This window comes from Lynx rufus, unplaced genomic scaffold (assembly GCF_022079265.1).
Source record: "Lynx rufus isolate CCGP_SWC_20201006 ecotype Redwood Valley unplaced genomic scaffold, mLynRuf1.p SCAF_19, whole genome shotgun sequence".
Lineage (NCBI taxonomy): Eukaryota > Metazoa > Chordata > Mammalia > Carnivora > Felidae > Lynx > Lynx rufus.
Window position 1 is genome coordinate 14,432,272 of NW_025814833.1, and position 16,827 is coordinate 14,449,098.

At 44.1% G+C, this 16,827-nt stretch overlaps 1 protein-coding gene across 1 annotated transcript; it reads right to left on the reverse strand.

The window, feature by feature from the left end:
* Positions 1–408: 408 nt before the first annotated feature.
* Positions 409–16,411, reverse strand: NKRF (NFKB repressing factor). The gene is made up of 3 exons (XM_047082095.1): positions 15,751–16,411; positions 4,462–4,592; positions 409–3,396 (listed from the first exon to the last, which is right to left on the reverse strand). The coding sequence occupies exons 1-3, from the start codon at positions 16,014–16,016 to the stop codon at positions 1,439–1,441; spliced, it is 2,355 nt and encodes a 784-aa protein (XP_046938051.1). The 5' UTR covers positions 16,017–16,411; the 3' UTR covers positions 409–1,438.
* Between the last annotated feature and the right edge of the window lie 416 nt (positions 16,412–16,827).

Below are 16,827 nucleotides of genomic sequence, written 5' to 3' on the forward strand. Positions count from 1 at the left end.
AAAGGAAATTACTGTTTATGGTGGGCCGACTGCATGTCAGATACGGTGCTAAACGTTTTAAGACACTGTGAGCAACCTAACTGCCCTGTCATTTCGTTGGGAGTGTTCAACTATCGATATGAATAGTCCTCTCTAAATAGTAATACTGTAAATATTAATACCTGCTCTGAGATACAAAACCCAAATCACGTAAAAGTAAACAAACAGCCTGAGATCTGGTTGCAGCCAGCAGGCTGGGCCATAGGAAAACGTGACGGGTGACTGGCTAGCTGTTCGTATCTGCCAAGTCCTTTTATGTTCATCCACATGCGCTCTGGGGTGGAAATATTTTGTGCAAACACCACTTCCCCCCTCCAAAGATCCAAAGTGTCGCCACTAGGCTGCTGCCCGGAAATAAGCACGCCACCATTTTGATCAACTTTGGCTCCTTTTTATTCAGGAAGCATATGCTAATTCTTTTTATACATTTTTTTTTTTTTTTACATTCCAGAAATAAGCGAAAATAGCAGTTTTAAATATGTTACAAAGTTGGCTTTTGGGGCTTGGTAAGCTTTTTGAGAGAGGGACCGGCCAACTGACCTTTTCATCAAAGCACCAATGTATCTGCAGTCTTTTTACCAAGTTCTACCACGGTTGTGGCCGCCTCGGACGTGCGGTACGTCCAAACCGTGTGAAAAAGCTATAACGGAGAGTTGCTGTGAGTCTCTCTGCAAGGCACCAAGAACAAACAGCTCCAGCTTCCTTTCTTCAGACTGAATCAAAGTTTTTGAAACTTTTCAACTGCTCTCTCAAGTAGTGCTCTCTCAGCATGAAAACTAGAATTGGTTAAAACTCCTATATCACAAGATACAGTAAATCACTTTCAATATTCTGGAAACCACATGGTAGAAGTTATAAATAAAGGAACACTAAAATTACCTTAAGAAAGTTTTACATCATTTAGTCGGTAAGGACATTTACACGTACAGCACAATTTACTGTTAAACATTCTTTAACTGGCTTCACACAAAGATGAAAATAGTAATACAAAACGATCTGACATTTTCAGTAAGTCTGGAATTAAGACGGTAGTTTCATTGTCGTCGATATCAACTTTACATATTGTTGCAGATTGCTGTGCTATGCCCTTTCAAATGAGAATTTCTCTCTCGGGGTGAAATTCCATTTGGACGTGTGTTCTCGCTTTGTACAAACTAGCAAAATCTGAGGGACACAGCGATATCAGAGACACAAACAATAACCGCACAGTATCCTCTGCTGAATGAAGCTAATACAAGTGGACCGAATTCTTCGGGTTCCAATACCTAATAAAGCACTATATGAAATGAACAAGGTGAAACATCTTAAGAATGAATATACTCTGCAGTCAGGACATGTAGCATTTCTTTAATTCACAAATCTGCCTCGTCGGGCATTTCCAAAATAAATTAGCAACATCTCAATTTGCTTGAGGCATCACAAGCTCGTAATGCCCCACCTGGCCTTCCTGTTTGAGCTGATCTAGGAGGTCTTCCTTCCGTCTCTTTCTACCTACCACCAGGTACCTATCGTGGCCTACCCCATGCGACTTACTCTTAAGACCGTACTTCTGGGCAATCTGATGTATTTGCTTCCGCTCATCGTTAGTCAGCTCCGTAGAGAAAGTCAAATCCGTGTGGCTCTCCGAGCGGGCATAGTTTCTGATGATCTGTTCAATATCTCTCTTGGCGATTTTGTTCACCCTCTCTACATCGAGACCCAGCCCTTCTCGCTTATGCTGCTCTTTGACGGAGATGGGCTCCCGAATGCCCTCGCCAGATTTACCTAACCCGCCACCCGTCCAGCCCATCTTTCTCAGCAGCTGATTGCCTATGTTATCTTCCTTGATTTGTTGTTTGTAAGCCTCCTCTGCCGAGCGGCCCTGGATTTCATTTCTTGAAATCACGTCTTCAATAGCTCCTTTCTTCAAGTTGTTAATGACGGTCGGCTGGGTCTTTTTGAGGGTCTTTACAGCTTCTCCAGCAGCTTCGTATTTGACGGTTTTCTTCACCCCAACTGCTTCTGCAATTACTTCGCTCTCCAGAATCACCTTGCACTTCCATCGGAGGCCCGTCATCCTTTCGTACACGTACTCGACCGTCATCCGGTTAAACTGAGCGGTGTCGTTCAGCGTGCACACCGGGTTCGAAGAATTCTCATAAACTACGAGATCCTTTATATCCTTCTTCTTTCCAGATCCCCTGGGTGAAGAACCTGTTTGGCACTGTGAACTTTTGACAGATGGGTAAGTGGGCTGTGTTTTCTGAAGGATTTTCAAAGCCTCATCGGCAGCTGCGTGCTTACTTGTTTTTTTGGTTCCGTAACCTTCAGCTAAACAGTGATCTTGCAAGAACACTCGACAACGCCACGTGCGATTTGGCATCATCTCGTACTTGTATTCAACTGACATTTTGTTGTATGAGGCAGAATTGTTAAGGATGCCAATGGCATCGTTTGCATTTTCCGTAAGGACAAAATTGGTCCAGTGTTTGGCGGAAGCATTAAAAATCGGCTGCCCAGAAGCATCTTTGGCCAGCACCACCAGCTCTTCTGGTGGTTTCAGAGCTGGAGGAAATTCATAGGAAGGCATGCCAATCTGACACACCACAAGGTCCTCCCCGATCGTGTGCTTGAATTTCCGTCGGACAACTCTAACTTCAATACGTTTCTGCAAGAGTTTTACAGCTAGCTCAGTAGCGCGATCCCTGGACCCATTCTTGCTGCCGGCATAACCTGTGGTTAAGTAGATATTTTGGCATCTAACTTCACAAGCATAACCATCTGTTAGAAGTTTTTTATTTTTGGGGATGTCAGCAGGAGGGATTTCTTTTAAAGGAGCGTATATATACTCAGGATTTGTCTTACATGCCTGAATACACCGAGTTAACATATATGTGTAATTAATTTTATCAGATCCAGAAGTCATCTCTGGATTAGAAAGGTTCTTCCAGATAGTCGCTGTTAATTTTTCAATAAAATACTGCTTCTCAGCTACCACTGACTCAGGAAATGTCTGTGACGGTGAAGGCTCAGGAGCTGACTGAGAGTTTGCCTGCTGTGATGTGCTGCTTGGGGCAGGGTTCCCACTGTCAAAATACATGTTGGCTGTTACAGGCTGGTCTTTTGTGAAAATAAATCCCGATGAATCACAATACTGAGAATTCCCATCTTGTATACTGAAAGAGTCTTGAGTATAATCTTGGTAGATGTCTCTCGGCATGCTGGCAAAATGTGTTTGTTCATTTACCTCTTTTGTCTGAGGGCCATAAGGATCTTCCTGTCTTTCATCTTTTGAACTACTAGCTACAAAATGTACAGGCTCAAAACGAGGTCTCGCATGGAATTTGGAACCAGCTTGCTTTTTAGGAGGATTTTGACCTATAGAATGAGTGAAATTTACAATTCATTAAAGAGGGAATATTTCAAAAGAAGCAAACAGGAAAAGAGCACCAACTGTATTATTTGCAAGTGGCACTGTCGGTACAAGATACTTCCCATCACAAAACTTCAGGTCATCTAGGCAAAGGGACTCAAGTATCAACATAGGATTCCAGCATAAGGACGGATGTTCCCTGTCCTAAGTGTAAGGGAAGAAACTTGATAGAAAATATGCCACTGCATCAAGTACGCAGGGCACCACCACACGTGACTGGTGGAAACTTTTGTAGCCAATGAGTTCAAGCACAGGTGAAGTGCACTGAGAAAGAGGTAGTTCCAGTATACTCTCACACCACCTGTGCTGAAAGGCGCCCTTCTGAAAACCTGCAAATGGAACAGATGGCTCTGATGCAAAAGAGATGACGGCCAGTGGCGTTTACACAGCCTCTCTCTTTGGTACCAGGGGTGAGTGACTCTGTGATCGTTCTCTACAGAGCTGTGACTAAAACTCAAAGAATAATAATCATCAAAAGACCCCAAAGGTTTTCAAGTCAAAATCTTAGTTCCGACCTATTCAGCACAAAAGGGCGGTTTGCTATGTTTCATTTCTAGAACAAATAGCAGCTGGGAACTAATGATTTATGGGGGATATCAAATTTAAAGCTACGGAAGAACTCTCTGTCGAGGCTATAGCAGACACTAGAGCTTCCTCCCTGTAACACTGTTCAGCAGAAAGCTGGTCCATCTTGGACCCATCCAGGAGGATTTAGTTACTTAGATGTTCTAATGATCAGAGTAATAAGGCTGTTCTATTTGGAGGGAGGTTCCATGGCATGGACTTCAAGGATAGCATTATAGTGTGACCTCAGTATTCTTAGTGTTCAGTTCTATTTAGCATCCTCGGGAAAAACAACAACAAAATACTGTACATAACTAAAAGTTAAAACTCTTTTACGTAAGTCCAATGTTACCCATGCTATTTAAAATCACATAGCACGCTCATATCATTCTGAAAAAGCCATGTCGTTTCTTCAAATCCCACCTTCCAGAAACAAGCATACTCACCATCACATGTTGAGAGGTGACGTTTTTGACCTTTGGAAGGTTTGGACAGCATCAGATCATATGAAGGCATCTCCCCAATATCAATACCTTCAGCCATTTGCAGAATTTTTTCCATCAGGCGTGGGCTGTACCTATTTAAATTAATATAATCTATAGTTAAAACAGACAAGAATGTCGTTTTGAAAAAAGCTTCTAAATGAGCCAATCTTGTAATTGCTCCCAGAGGACCTTATCAACAGAGCATCTTGGCTATAAAACTGAAGAATCTACTCTAAAACATTTACCTATCAAATGAGTAATTATGTTATTTCATTAGAAGACACAAAACATAAAATCAAGAAGTTTAAGTGGGGGCGCCTGGGTGGCTCAGTGGGTTAAACGTCTGACTCTTGATTTCGGCTCAGGTCACGATCTCACTTCGTCAATTCAGGCCCACACTACCAGCGCAGAGCCTACTTGGGATTCTCTCTCTCCTCTCTCTGTTCCCCTCCACCCACTTGCACTCTCTCTCACTCTGTAAATAAATAAATAAACTTTAAAATATTTAGGGGAAGATCTTATCTTTGATTTGCAAGTACTCATATAGACTCATGATTCATTTTTTTCTATCATATATGTATACTATATGTAAATAACCACTTTATATATTTATAGAAGTACTAAGAGTGTTAAGAGTGGCTGGGTTGTTAACATCCAGACTGTGGTCTCTGCCATTTCCCACAAAAAGGAACCGGGGTCCTTAGGGGAACGGCTGATTCCAAGTCTGGAGCAGGAAATGTACAAGATGAACGTGGGAGAGATTACTGTGCTTGGAAACAAGAAAGCTATGAAAGACCTCATGGGTTGTGTCAAATGGACTCAGAAGCCAATCTGAATACACTACTACCGGCAAAGTGAGACAACTTGAGCATCAGTAAGGGAATCAAGTCATTATTCCAAAACAGGTAGTATTAAAGGAAGAAAGCAAGCATTTATCTGGAATTTTCCTGTATAAATCGTACCTCTGAGCAACTAAGAAATACTCAGCAACGGCTGCTAAATCTATTAGGTAAAAAGCTGATGGGGAAGAATCCAGAAACAACTCCCAGAAACATGCTCAACTAATTGTTGACAAAGCTGCAAAAGCAACTCAACAGCGGAAGGACAGCATTTTCAACCAATGGTGCTGGAGTAAGTGGGCATCTCTAGGCGACAAACAGAACCTCAACCTACAGGCTCCCGGCTGGCTCAGTCGGTTAAGCATCCGACTCTGGCTTAGGTCATGACCTCACGGTTCGTGAGTTCGAGCCTCACATCGGGCTGTCAGCCTGTCAGCACAGAGTCCGCTTCAGATCCTCTGCTGCCCTCTCTCCGCCCCTCCCCTCTTGCGCCTGCCCCCAAAATGAGTAAATGTTTAAAACAAACCCTTAACCTAAACCTTACTTCTCATCCAAAAATTCATTTGAAATGTATCATGTACTTAAATGTAAAATGTAAAACTACAAAACTGATTGAAAAAATACAGGAGAAATCTTCAGCATCTAGGGCTAGGCAAACAGTTCTCATACTGGACACCAAAGGTATGACCCATAAAAGGCAAAATTGGTAAGAAGGACTTCATCAAAATTAAAGCCCCTGCGAAGAGGATGAAAAGACAAGCTACAGACTGGGAGAGATATCTGCAAACCACACACTTGACAAAAAACGAGTATCTAGTACAAACATCTCTCAAAATGCAACCGTAAAAAATACGTATTTACAAATGAACAAAAAGACGTGAACAACATTTAACCAAGAGGACAGGCGCACTGCAAATAAGCACACAAAAAGATGGTCAACACCATTAATCGTCAGAGAACATGTAATTTAAAACCACAACAGGGTATCACAACACACCCTCAGAATGGCTAAGTAAAAAACAGCAACATCAAACGCTGACAAGGACACAGAATGCGGATCATTCATATGCTGCCGGTAGGAGTGTAAACTGGAAGGGCCATTCTAGAAAACAACTTGGAAGTTTCTTACAAAATTAAACACACAATTACCACAGGACCTAGCAACTGCACTTTTTTCGGGCCGTTTATCTCAGAGAAATCAAATCTTATGTTCACACAAACACGTGTACGTGAACGTTTACAGCAGCTTTATTTGTAACAGCCAAAACGTGCAGTCAGCCCGAAAGTCCTTCAACAGGTGGGTGGTTAAGCTCTGGTACATACACACCTCAGAACACTACTCAGCAATAAAAAGGAATAAACAGATACACACAATATTGCATACGAGGGGCAAGGAAAGGGATGTGCTTATAAAAGGGTCACGAGAGGGATCCTTGTGGTACCCGAACTGTTCAATATCTTGACTATGGTAGTGGCTACACAAACCTACACACGTAATAAACTGTACTCAACTAAGTAAGTTGAGTACACACACGAGTACTAGTAAAACTGGGGGGATCTGAATAAAATCAGTGGATTGTGAACAAAGGCATTATCCTGATTATGATATTACACAATAATTTTGCAAAATGTTATCACTGGGGGAACTGATTAAAGAATGCAGGGCATCTCTGTATTATTTCTTACAACTGCGTGTGAAGCTACAATGATCTCAATGAAAATTTCAATTCAAAAAAGTGGATGGGAACTTTATAATCTTAGTATCACGAAAAATGAGACAAGCAGACATGTGTCCCCTTACGTGATGACAGGAATTTCAAAGCACTATCTATAAAGTATTCTAGCCCTCTAAATAATTGAACTCAAACCTAATCAAGCCCCTAATTCCCAGGAATATGTTAAACATCACCACAAGAACATAGCCAGCCAAATCCAGAACGAAGGAAACACTATGTGACAATCCAATTTCTTCATCAAATAGCGTGAAAATAAAAAGGACAGGGGAATGGGTTTACAGGTTAAAGCAGACAGATCAACCAAATACAATGTATGGACCTGGTCTGGACCATGAATCAAACAAACCAACTGTAAAACACATTTTGAGGGACACCTGGCTGGCTCAGTCGGTACAGCATGCAACTCTTGATCACCGGGTTGTGAGTTCGAGCCTCACGTTGGGTGTAGAGATTACTTAAAAAATAAAATCCTAAAAGAAATACATTTTGAGACAAATGGAGAAGACTGAACATGGACATTGGATGATTCTAAGTAATTATTGCTCATTTTGTTGAGTGTAAATAATGGCGTTATAACTCTATTTTTAAAAATTCTTGGGGTGCCTGGGTGGCTCAGTTGGTTAAGTATCTCACTCAATTTCGGTTCAGATCATGATCTCACAGTTCATGTGTTCAAGCCCTGCATCGGGCTCTGTGCTGACAGTGTGGAGCCTGCTTGGGATTCTCTCTCCCCCTCTCTCTCTGCCCCTTCCCTGCTCTCTCTCCGTCACTCACTCAAACATATAAACTTAAAAAACAAATTAAAAAAAATTATCTGGTACAGATACATACTGAAGCATTTGGAAAGTTTATTTAGAGAGAGAGAGAGAAGAGAGAGTGCAAGGTGGGGGCAGAGAGGGAGAGAGAGAATTGAGAGTCTGATGCTCAACTGAGCCATCCAGGTACCCCAAGATTTTAATATACTCCAGACTATCTCCCACAAGGAACGGGGGGCATAATAGATGAAACGAGGACAGCATGACGGACTGTTGATATTTCCGAAGTCAGGTGATGGGCACGTGGAGGTCCATTAAGGTCTTTTACTTTTGTGTGTTAATTTTTTTAATGTATATTTTTGAGAGAGAGAGAGAGAGAGAGAGAGCGCGAGCGAGCACGAGGAGTCAGGGAGGGGCAGAGAGAGAGAGGGAGACACAGAATCCGAAGCAGACTTGAACTCAGGAACCATGAGATCATGACCTGAGCTGAAGACGGACGCTTAACCGACTGAGCCACCCAGGCACCCCAAAACGATTTTTAAAAGGGCTCCTTATAAAGCAGATTGGCTGCTTGACAGACTATCATATAACTGCAGAGAAACAAACATACGGGCTCAAGTGAAGTTTTTGTTATCATGGGGACCTACTCACCCTTCCTACCTTGAGAGCCTTTCCTGGCCAATGACCAAAAGAGAGACTCTGGGTGCCATTTGGGAAGAAAGTTCTGAATGCGAGTAACTATCACCCCTTTACATGAATAGGTTCTGAACTTGAAGGAGGGTAACGTTTCCCACTTTTGGCACAACCGGTTCCACACCCATCGGACAGCTTTCCTCGCAAAGCGGAGCATCGAGACGCGGCGGCCTTCACAGATTACCACAAGCTAGCTCAGTCATAACCTGCACTCTCCACCGATAATTGCTACTGCTGCTGCTATCGGTATGGAAATGCCAAGAGCAACCTTGTGTTCACTTCTTCTTACCTAAACAGCAGAAAGTAGAGCCTCAAACGCTGTACTTTCTATATATCACTTCCATCCATATTTGGGAGTTCAATTTCCAAGGTATAGGATGAACACAAATGACTGTGAAAATGAAAGTCTATAAATCTTAAACCTGTAATGCCACTTTTGCTACCTGAATTGGTACTATACTCAAGCCACTCACCTTGAGTTCCAGGCATACCCTCCAGACCTTCAATTCCAGCCTGATTCCAAATATGCTGTACAGCTGTAAATGACATGCATCCGGTGCTCATTCCATTCACTTTTGTCTCGGGTTTCTTCCAACAGTAGTAATAATTATACCTACTTGCTGTTCCCTGTTCATTACATCTGCCACAAAATTCAACATCACCCATGGGCTATAAAAATAAACCTTTGCATAGGTTGTGAACACAGACAGCTTAGTATTAGTCATAACACTGAGGAAACCCAACCAGCTCAAATAATAATGGGAAAGACTGTATAGTCCCTAACTCTCAACATTTCAGAGAACAATGCAAATATTAACCTAGAGTCTTTAACAAGACCCTTAGGATTGCATTCCCATAAAATACTTCTTCTTATTTTTTTTAAGTTTATCTTATTTGAGAGAGAGAACAAGAACGAGTAGGGGAGGGGTAGAGGGAAAGGGAGAGAGAGAATTCCAAGCAGGCTCTGCCCTGTCAGTGCACAGCCTGACAGAGGGCTCAATCCCACAAACTGTGAGATCAAGACCTGAGCTGAAATCGAAAGTCTGATGCTTAACCAACTGAGCCACCCAGGAGCCCCTATTATTTTTATTTGAGAGAGAGAGAGAGAGAGAGAGAGAGAGAGAGAGCGCGAGCACGAGTGCGTGAGCAGGGGTGAACCTTTTTTTTTAATGTTAATTTATTTTTGAGGGAGAGACCTAGCAAGCATGAGTGGGGGAGAGACAGAGAGAGGAGGAGAGAGAATCCCAAGCAGGCTGTCAGCGCAGAGCCTGATGTGGGGCTCAAACTCACAAACCGTGAGATCATGACCTGAACCGAAATCAGACGCTGAACTGAGCCACCCAGGCACCCCAAGAATCTTGAAAAAAATTTTTTTTGATGTTTATTTATTTTTGAGAGAAAGAGAGAGCATGCGTGCAAGCAGGGGAGGGGCAGAGAGCCCAATGTGGGGCTCAAATTCAGGAACCATGAGATCATGACCTGAGCTGAAGTTGGATGCTTAACCAACTGAGCCACCCAGGCACAGAGAGAGACAGGAAAGGAGAAAGAGGATATCTTTGTTTTTTTTTGTTTTTTTTGTTTTTTTTGAGAGAGGGAGAGGGAGACACAGAATCCAAAAGCAGGCTCCAGGCTGCAAGCTGTCAGCAGAGCCTGACACACGGCTCGAACCCATGAATCATGAGATCATGATCTGAGCTGAAGTCAGATGCTTAACTGATTGAGCCACCCAGGTGCCCCAGAGAGAGAGAGTATCTTAAGCAGGCTCCATGCTCAGCATGGAGACAGATGCAAGGCTTGATCCCATGACCCCGGGATCATGACCTAAGCCGATATCAAGAGTTGGACTCTCAATCAACTGAACCACCTAGGCACCCCTGGTTCCACAAACTGAATTTTTTTTTTTAATGTTTATTTAATTTTCGAAGGGGAGAGACAGTGTGTGAGTGGGGGAGGGGCAGAACAAGACGGAGACACAGAATCCGGAGCAGGCTCCAGGCTCTGAGCTGTCAGCACAGAGCCTGACATGGGGCTCGAACTCACGGACCGAGAGATCATGACCTGAGCCGAAGTCAGACGCTCAACCGACGTCAGACGCTCAACCGACGAAGCCATTCAGGTGCCCCTGGTTCCACAAATTGTAAATAAGCCAAGCCAGTAAAGCTTTCATTACTGTTTTCCATTATATTTTTTCTGTAGGTTTATATATATATATATATATATATATATATACACACACACACACACACACACATTTATATATTTTATACTTTACTTATTTTTAAGAGAGAGAGAGAGAAAGCAGAAGAGGGGTGGGGGGGTGGACAGAGGATCTGAAGCAGGCTCTGCGCTGATAGGAGAAAGCCCAATGCAGGCGCTCAAACTCACCAACTGTGAGATTATGACCTGAGCTGAAGTTGGATGTTTAACCGACTGAGCCACCCAGGCACCTCTGTAGATTTAAGTAACACCTTTACTCCAGAAATTTTAGAGAACCTACCAAGCAAAGCACCTGCAAATTCAACCACTGATAACTTCATTAACATTTTGGAGTTTACTTTTTATTCCTTTTTTATGCTTTCCATACCACCCCCCAAAAAATTCCTATCAGATCATCTATACGCAATCTGGTAGGGTGACGGCGTTGTTCTTACAATAAGTTTTTTTCTACGTCATTACCACATGAGTTTTTAAAAAAATTTTTTTTAACATTTATTTTTGAGACAGAGAGAGACAGAGCATGAATGGGGGAGGGTCAGAGAAAGAGGGAGACACAGAATCTGAAACAGGCTCCAGGCTCCGAGCCATCAGCACAGAGCCCGACGCGGGGCTCGAACCCATGGACCATGAGATCATGACCTGAGCTGAAGTCGGCCGCTTAACCGACTGAGCCACCCAGGCGCCCCTTACCACATGAGTTTTAATGGCTATACAATATTCTCTTACGGAGAGACCATGATGTAAATAAAGGTCATTAAGGCAAATCTAATCAAGTGATTTTAAGATGCATGCGTATTATATATTTATGTCTATTAATTTACCCACTTGATCATAAATGCTTAAAAAACAAAACCAAACAACCTCAGCAGGTTTTTAGAGTCTTCAAAGACAGCTTATTATGTACGAAGCTTTTGGAAATCAGGACATTATTCAAGTCCCCTCATGCCTGGCATACATAAAGAGGATTTATAACAGACAAAAACATTTCACCTTATGAATCTTACATTCTTTTTATTTATTTATTTTGAGAGAGAGAGAGAGAGAGAGAGAGAGAGCGAGCGAGAGCATACAAGCAAGCAGGGGCGGGGCAGAGAGAGAGGGAGACAGAGAATCCCAAGCAGGCTCCATGCTGTCAGCACAAAGCCTGATATGGGGCTTGAACTCACAAACCATGAGATCATGACCTGAGCCAAAATCAACAGTTGGACACTTACCCAACTGAGCCACTTAGGCAGGTGCCCCATGAATTTTACACTTGTGAAAAAAAAGATAGGTGCATACTTAAGATCTACAGTGGCACTTGAAATTTAACAAACATTCAGCAATGCTTCCAAAATTTTATTTATTTATATTTTAAGGTTTATTTTTGAGAGTGAGTGGGGGAGGAGCAGAGAGGGAGGGAGACAGAGAATCCCAAGCAGGCTCCACACTGTCAGCACAGCACCCAACACAGGGCTTGAACTCACGAACCATGAGATCATGACCTGAGCCGAAATCAAGAGTCTGGCACTTAACTGACTGGGCCATCCAGGTGCCTCAATGCTTCCAAAATTGAAAAAAAAATTATTAAATTGCTCTACTAGGTTCAAAAAAAAAAAAAAGCTGAGGTTTCAAAACTAAGCAAAGATCAGAATTCCCATGTATAAAATTATTTATTCAAAACTATTAATAAGACTCCTAACATCGTAAGTGAATAACACACAACCAGATTATTGATCAATCTTTTGAAAGCTCTCACTCCCACTTCTTTAGCTGGTGGCTGATGCATGCTACCGACGTGCAAAGTTATTTTCACAACGTGAATGCAACTGGCCACCTACCTTCCAGAAACCAGTCTCTTAACAAGGAAGAGACAAACAATCAAGGTGGCACACCTGGTTTCATCTTAAGATATATTTTTTCCTATTAACATCTCATCAAAGATCAATAGGCCAGGATTCTTCTTCTGATCCTATCGATGAAGAACGATTGGAAAAGAGAATGCTCCACTTAACCAAACATTCTGCTTTATTAAATATGGTTGTTGCATTATCTACAGTTTTTAAGTAAAACACTGCACGGTTCCCTAGGCATTCATACAAACAATTATATAAGTGCTGTACGTGCAGCTGATTAGAAGACTGTGCTAACTTTTCTTTAGCCACAGGACATATCTTAGAAATTGCTTGCAGAAACAAATCTTGAGAGGTTGTTTACTTTTATGAAACAGACAAATAAGAGTGAAGAGAAATAATTTCAGCTATTTGAGCTTCCTGGCTGCCCGGAAAATGATGAAAAAGCTGACTGGAAAACATTGCTTATCCTATAAAGCAGTGGTTCTCATAGTGTGGACTGGTATCACCTATAAAGCTGTTGTTAGAAATGCTAATTTGGGGGTCCTGCCCCATACCTCCTGAATCAGAAACTCTGGGGGTGGGGCCCAGCAATCTGTGTTTTAACAAGCCTGACAGGTGATTCTGAGGCTTAAGTTTGAGAACCACTGTTACAAGATACTCAAGCTTGTTGTGGGGAAAATCACTACTATCACCAAAAGGAATGAAACATGGTTTGCCTCCCTGATCATGTGGGAGCTCCTCCTGGCTGGGTCTTATGATCAAGAAGTTTTCAAAGCTATCCTTGACCTAGGAGGAGTTATTTCAGCCCCAACTAAAACAGAACACAGAAAGTCCTCCAGTAGGGGAATAAAAGTGCTATTATTTGCAACCTGTTCTAAAAGTCAAAGGATGAACTTTGAACAACAACAAATTAACAATTTAAATTTAGAACAGGCTGTTTCACCATGTATTCTGCAGTTCCTTCGACAAAACAGTCTTCTCTCATGGAAGAGACCAGAAAATGAGCTCTGCCAACATCAACCTTAACAAGTACTGGAATATAGATTTTACCCACCTGAAGATGACAGCTAACATAAAGCCTGACTCAAGTGGAAAACGGCACTTGGTCCCTAGCTTCCAAGATTCTTTCTTGCCTTTGCCCTTTCTCCTGTATCTATGTGATCAGATATAATGCAAACATTATTCTTCAGTTAAGCTATTCGATAATGTTATGGCAATTCTTGTATGGATGGAACTGACTTAACTAAAATGTGACATGATGAAGAATGGTGTCACACACACAAAATGTCCTGAATGCTTGAGCTTTTAACACCAACTACCATTGGCCTGTTTTGTGTTGTTTAATGCCCTAGTTACATAAAGGGCTGTTGTTCTTGGAACGAAATCCTGAGATATAATAATGATGTGACTTGTGTCAGTTACTTGCTCTCACTCCTGGTCCATCCTTCCCAAATATGGCAGCTGTGTCTCAGTGGAAAGAGCATCAGAAGACCTGGGTACTGGCCCCAACTGCGGGACCTTGGAAGTCTCTTAACTTCTTGGCCTCCATTGATTTAGCTGTAAAAATGAGACACCACCTAATTCCCAAGACTGTTGTAGTAAATGAGAGACATAAATAATGAATACATTTTGTACAGTATAAAGCTATATTCATCTGTTCACTCCACACATATACTGAGTGGCTATTACGCAGAAGACACTCTTCTGGGCACTGAGGATAAAGGTGTGAACAAGAAAGTAAAGACCTCTTCCCCAAAGGAGCTCACATTCTAGAGAGAAGGTAAGATTTATTATTAACACAAAGGATAGCTGTTCTCCCCCATGTACATTTTTTCTTCAGGATTCAGATTTCCTGGGACTTTCTATGATATCAAGGAGATCTATAATTACAGGATAAAAGTACATTTTCAACTGCAAACAGTAATATTGTTAAGTGAAGGTCAATTAGATTTATCTAAATTAATAACTGAGGCTTCCCCAGTTGTAACCAGTTCCTCCAGTGAAATCATTGTCTCTGGAGGCAGAAATTATACTAACCTAGAGAAGATAGGAAAAAAATAGTGATCGAAAAAAATAGTGAGCAAAACAAAGTATATACTGGATACTACGTTCAACAATTAAGGGTAGATGTGGACAATCCTATTTTTCTGTATCTGTTATGGTCATTCCTAGAACTGAATTGGCTGAATTTGATCTGATCATTTTCCAGAATTTCTCATCCTAATAAAAAATTCACCGTAAGCCCTAAGTGTCAAAAAAAAAAAAAAAAAAAAGCCTCTCAAGTCTACCAAAGGAATGATTAGTTTGGGGGGTTCCAAAGGACACAGGTCCAAGTAGTCTTGTTTTGTTTTGTTTTAATGCGTTGGAACCATACTGCAGTCTCCATTGAATGCAAAGAGCTTTCAAAGAGGCCTGTTCAGAACATGCACCAGGTTCTAGGAAAGGGACACGGACACAGACACACACGCACACACACCCACCCACACCCCTAAAACCTCACCCACAGGCCAAATGTTAATCCTTCTGATCACATGCAAGGTGAAAGGAGAGCAATCCATTTTTAGAATAGATATATCCATCTCTTTGTTTGTGTCCAGGCACATTATGCGCAAATCTACAAGCAAGGCGGACCCTGCAGCTAAGAGACCTCATACAAACCGCCTCCCCAGCAGAACACAGTAAAACCCCGCCGGGGGGCTGGTGTTGTTTTATTTAATGGGGCTGGAAAGAGGGAGTGGTCAGGAGGAGACTAGCAGGGATCCCTCCCCTCCCCTCCCCCTCGCCCAGCAGACCCTCGAAGCCCCGACTGTCGAATATCTCTGCGGCTACCGCAATCCTTGGAAGGTCCTACGCAGGTCCGAGATTCTGCTATTCGTCATTTCCCACGCCCTCCCAAACCACCACCACAATGACCACCTCTCATCAGTCGTCTTCCAGGTGCTGCTTTATTTCCATCCCTGGTCCTGGAGGAGCTGCTCCCGCGATTCCCGCACCCTCTACCACCTCGCGCGGCCAACCCCCCAGACCAATACCGAACCCTCTGGAGTCCTCCAGCACCTCCCAATCTCCATCCAGCCTCTAAGTCCTCATCCGTATCCTGCCCCCGTCTCTATCCCGATCCCCATCACCGAGCCCCCTGCCCCGGTCCGTAACCCGACCCTCACACCTTCCTCACCTGCAGCCCAAGAAAACGTGGTTGGTCCAGGCGGCGGAGAGCGCGAGGAGCTGGTCCAGGGCAGCGCCGGGATAGCTGTGCAGGTGCCGACAGATGAAGCTGCGCCGCAGAGCCCACTGCCAGTCACTTTCGTGGCTATAGCGCCACTGCTCCAGCACTGGCTCGGGCGGGGGCGGCGGGAGGGGCGGCAGCGGCGGCGGCGGGAGGGGGGGCAGCGGCGGCGGCGACAGGAAGTCGCCCCCCAACAGCAGACGTCCGCCAGCCATCTTCTCCGCCCCCAAGCAGGGACCCCGGGGATGAAGCCGGCTACCCACCAGGAGCGAGCGGGAATGGGGTGGGGGTGGGGGTGGGTCGGTGGGAGGGGCCGGGTGAGGAGGGGGTGCGCCGAGGCGCGAAGACCAACTCTCTGGGGACTGGAGTGTGTGCGTGGGGGGCGACCGTTAAAAAGGAAACGGCGAGCACGCGCTCACGTTCCGACGCCGGGGCGCACGCCCGCGGCACTCCTCCAACTCTCGGAGGCGCAGGACGGCGTCCGCCGCAGTCACACGCGCACCGGGGAGACCAGGCCAGGCCCGGGGCTCCGCACCTCCAGCGACCCGCAGACCCACACACTGCGCGGCGACCGGGGGAGACACCAGCACGCTCTGCCTCCCCTCCTCTGGGCTCTAGCCTACCTACCCGCGTGCCGCCCCGAGGTTGTGAGGCCAGTACGCGTGCGCCGCGGCTGTTCCCTAACTTCGAAATCCCGTCGCCGAATCTCGCGCGACGTACATTTTTTTTTCCTCCTATGACGACTACGGGCCTTTGACGCACTACGGAGACGAGCGGGGGGCGGGGACTTCGGGAAGGGAATTTTGGAAGGTTCTCCGACGTTCGGGAACTTGAGTCCGTGAAATCCCTGGAAGGCGCCCGCTGACGATTGCCGGCACGACGGCTCGGCCGACGCTTTGGCCTGGGTTTCCGAGCGGGTGCGACAGTGGGACCGTGCCCTTTGGGGAGGGACTTCGGTTTGGATTTCACACTTAAAAAAAAAAAAAAAAGCTCGCCCAGGCTCCTTTTCTTCAGAGGCTAGCTTGA

Excerpts from the sequence above, each read along its gene's own strand:
- NKRF (XM_047082095.1), bottom strand. The coding sequence starts at position 16,016 with ATGGCTGGCGGACGTCTGCTGTTGGGGGGCGACTTCCTGTCGCCGCCG. Across the intron at positions 4,593-15,750 it reads CACGTTTTCTTGGGCTGCAG|GTACAGCCCACGCCTGATGG; the intron begins GTGAGGAAGGTG and ends TAATTTAAATAG. Across the intron at positions 3,397-4,461 it reads TCACCTCTCAACATGTGATG|GTCAAAATCCTCCTAAAAAG; the intron begins GTGAGTATGCTT and ends CTCATTCTATAG.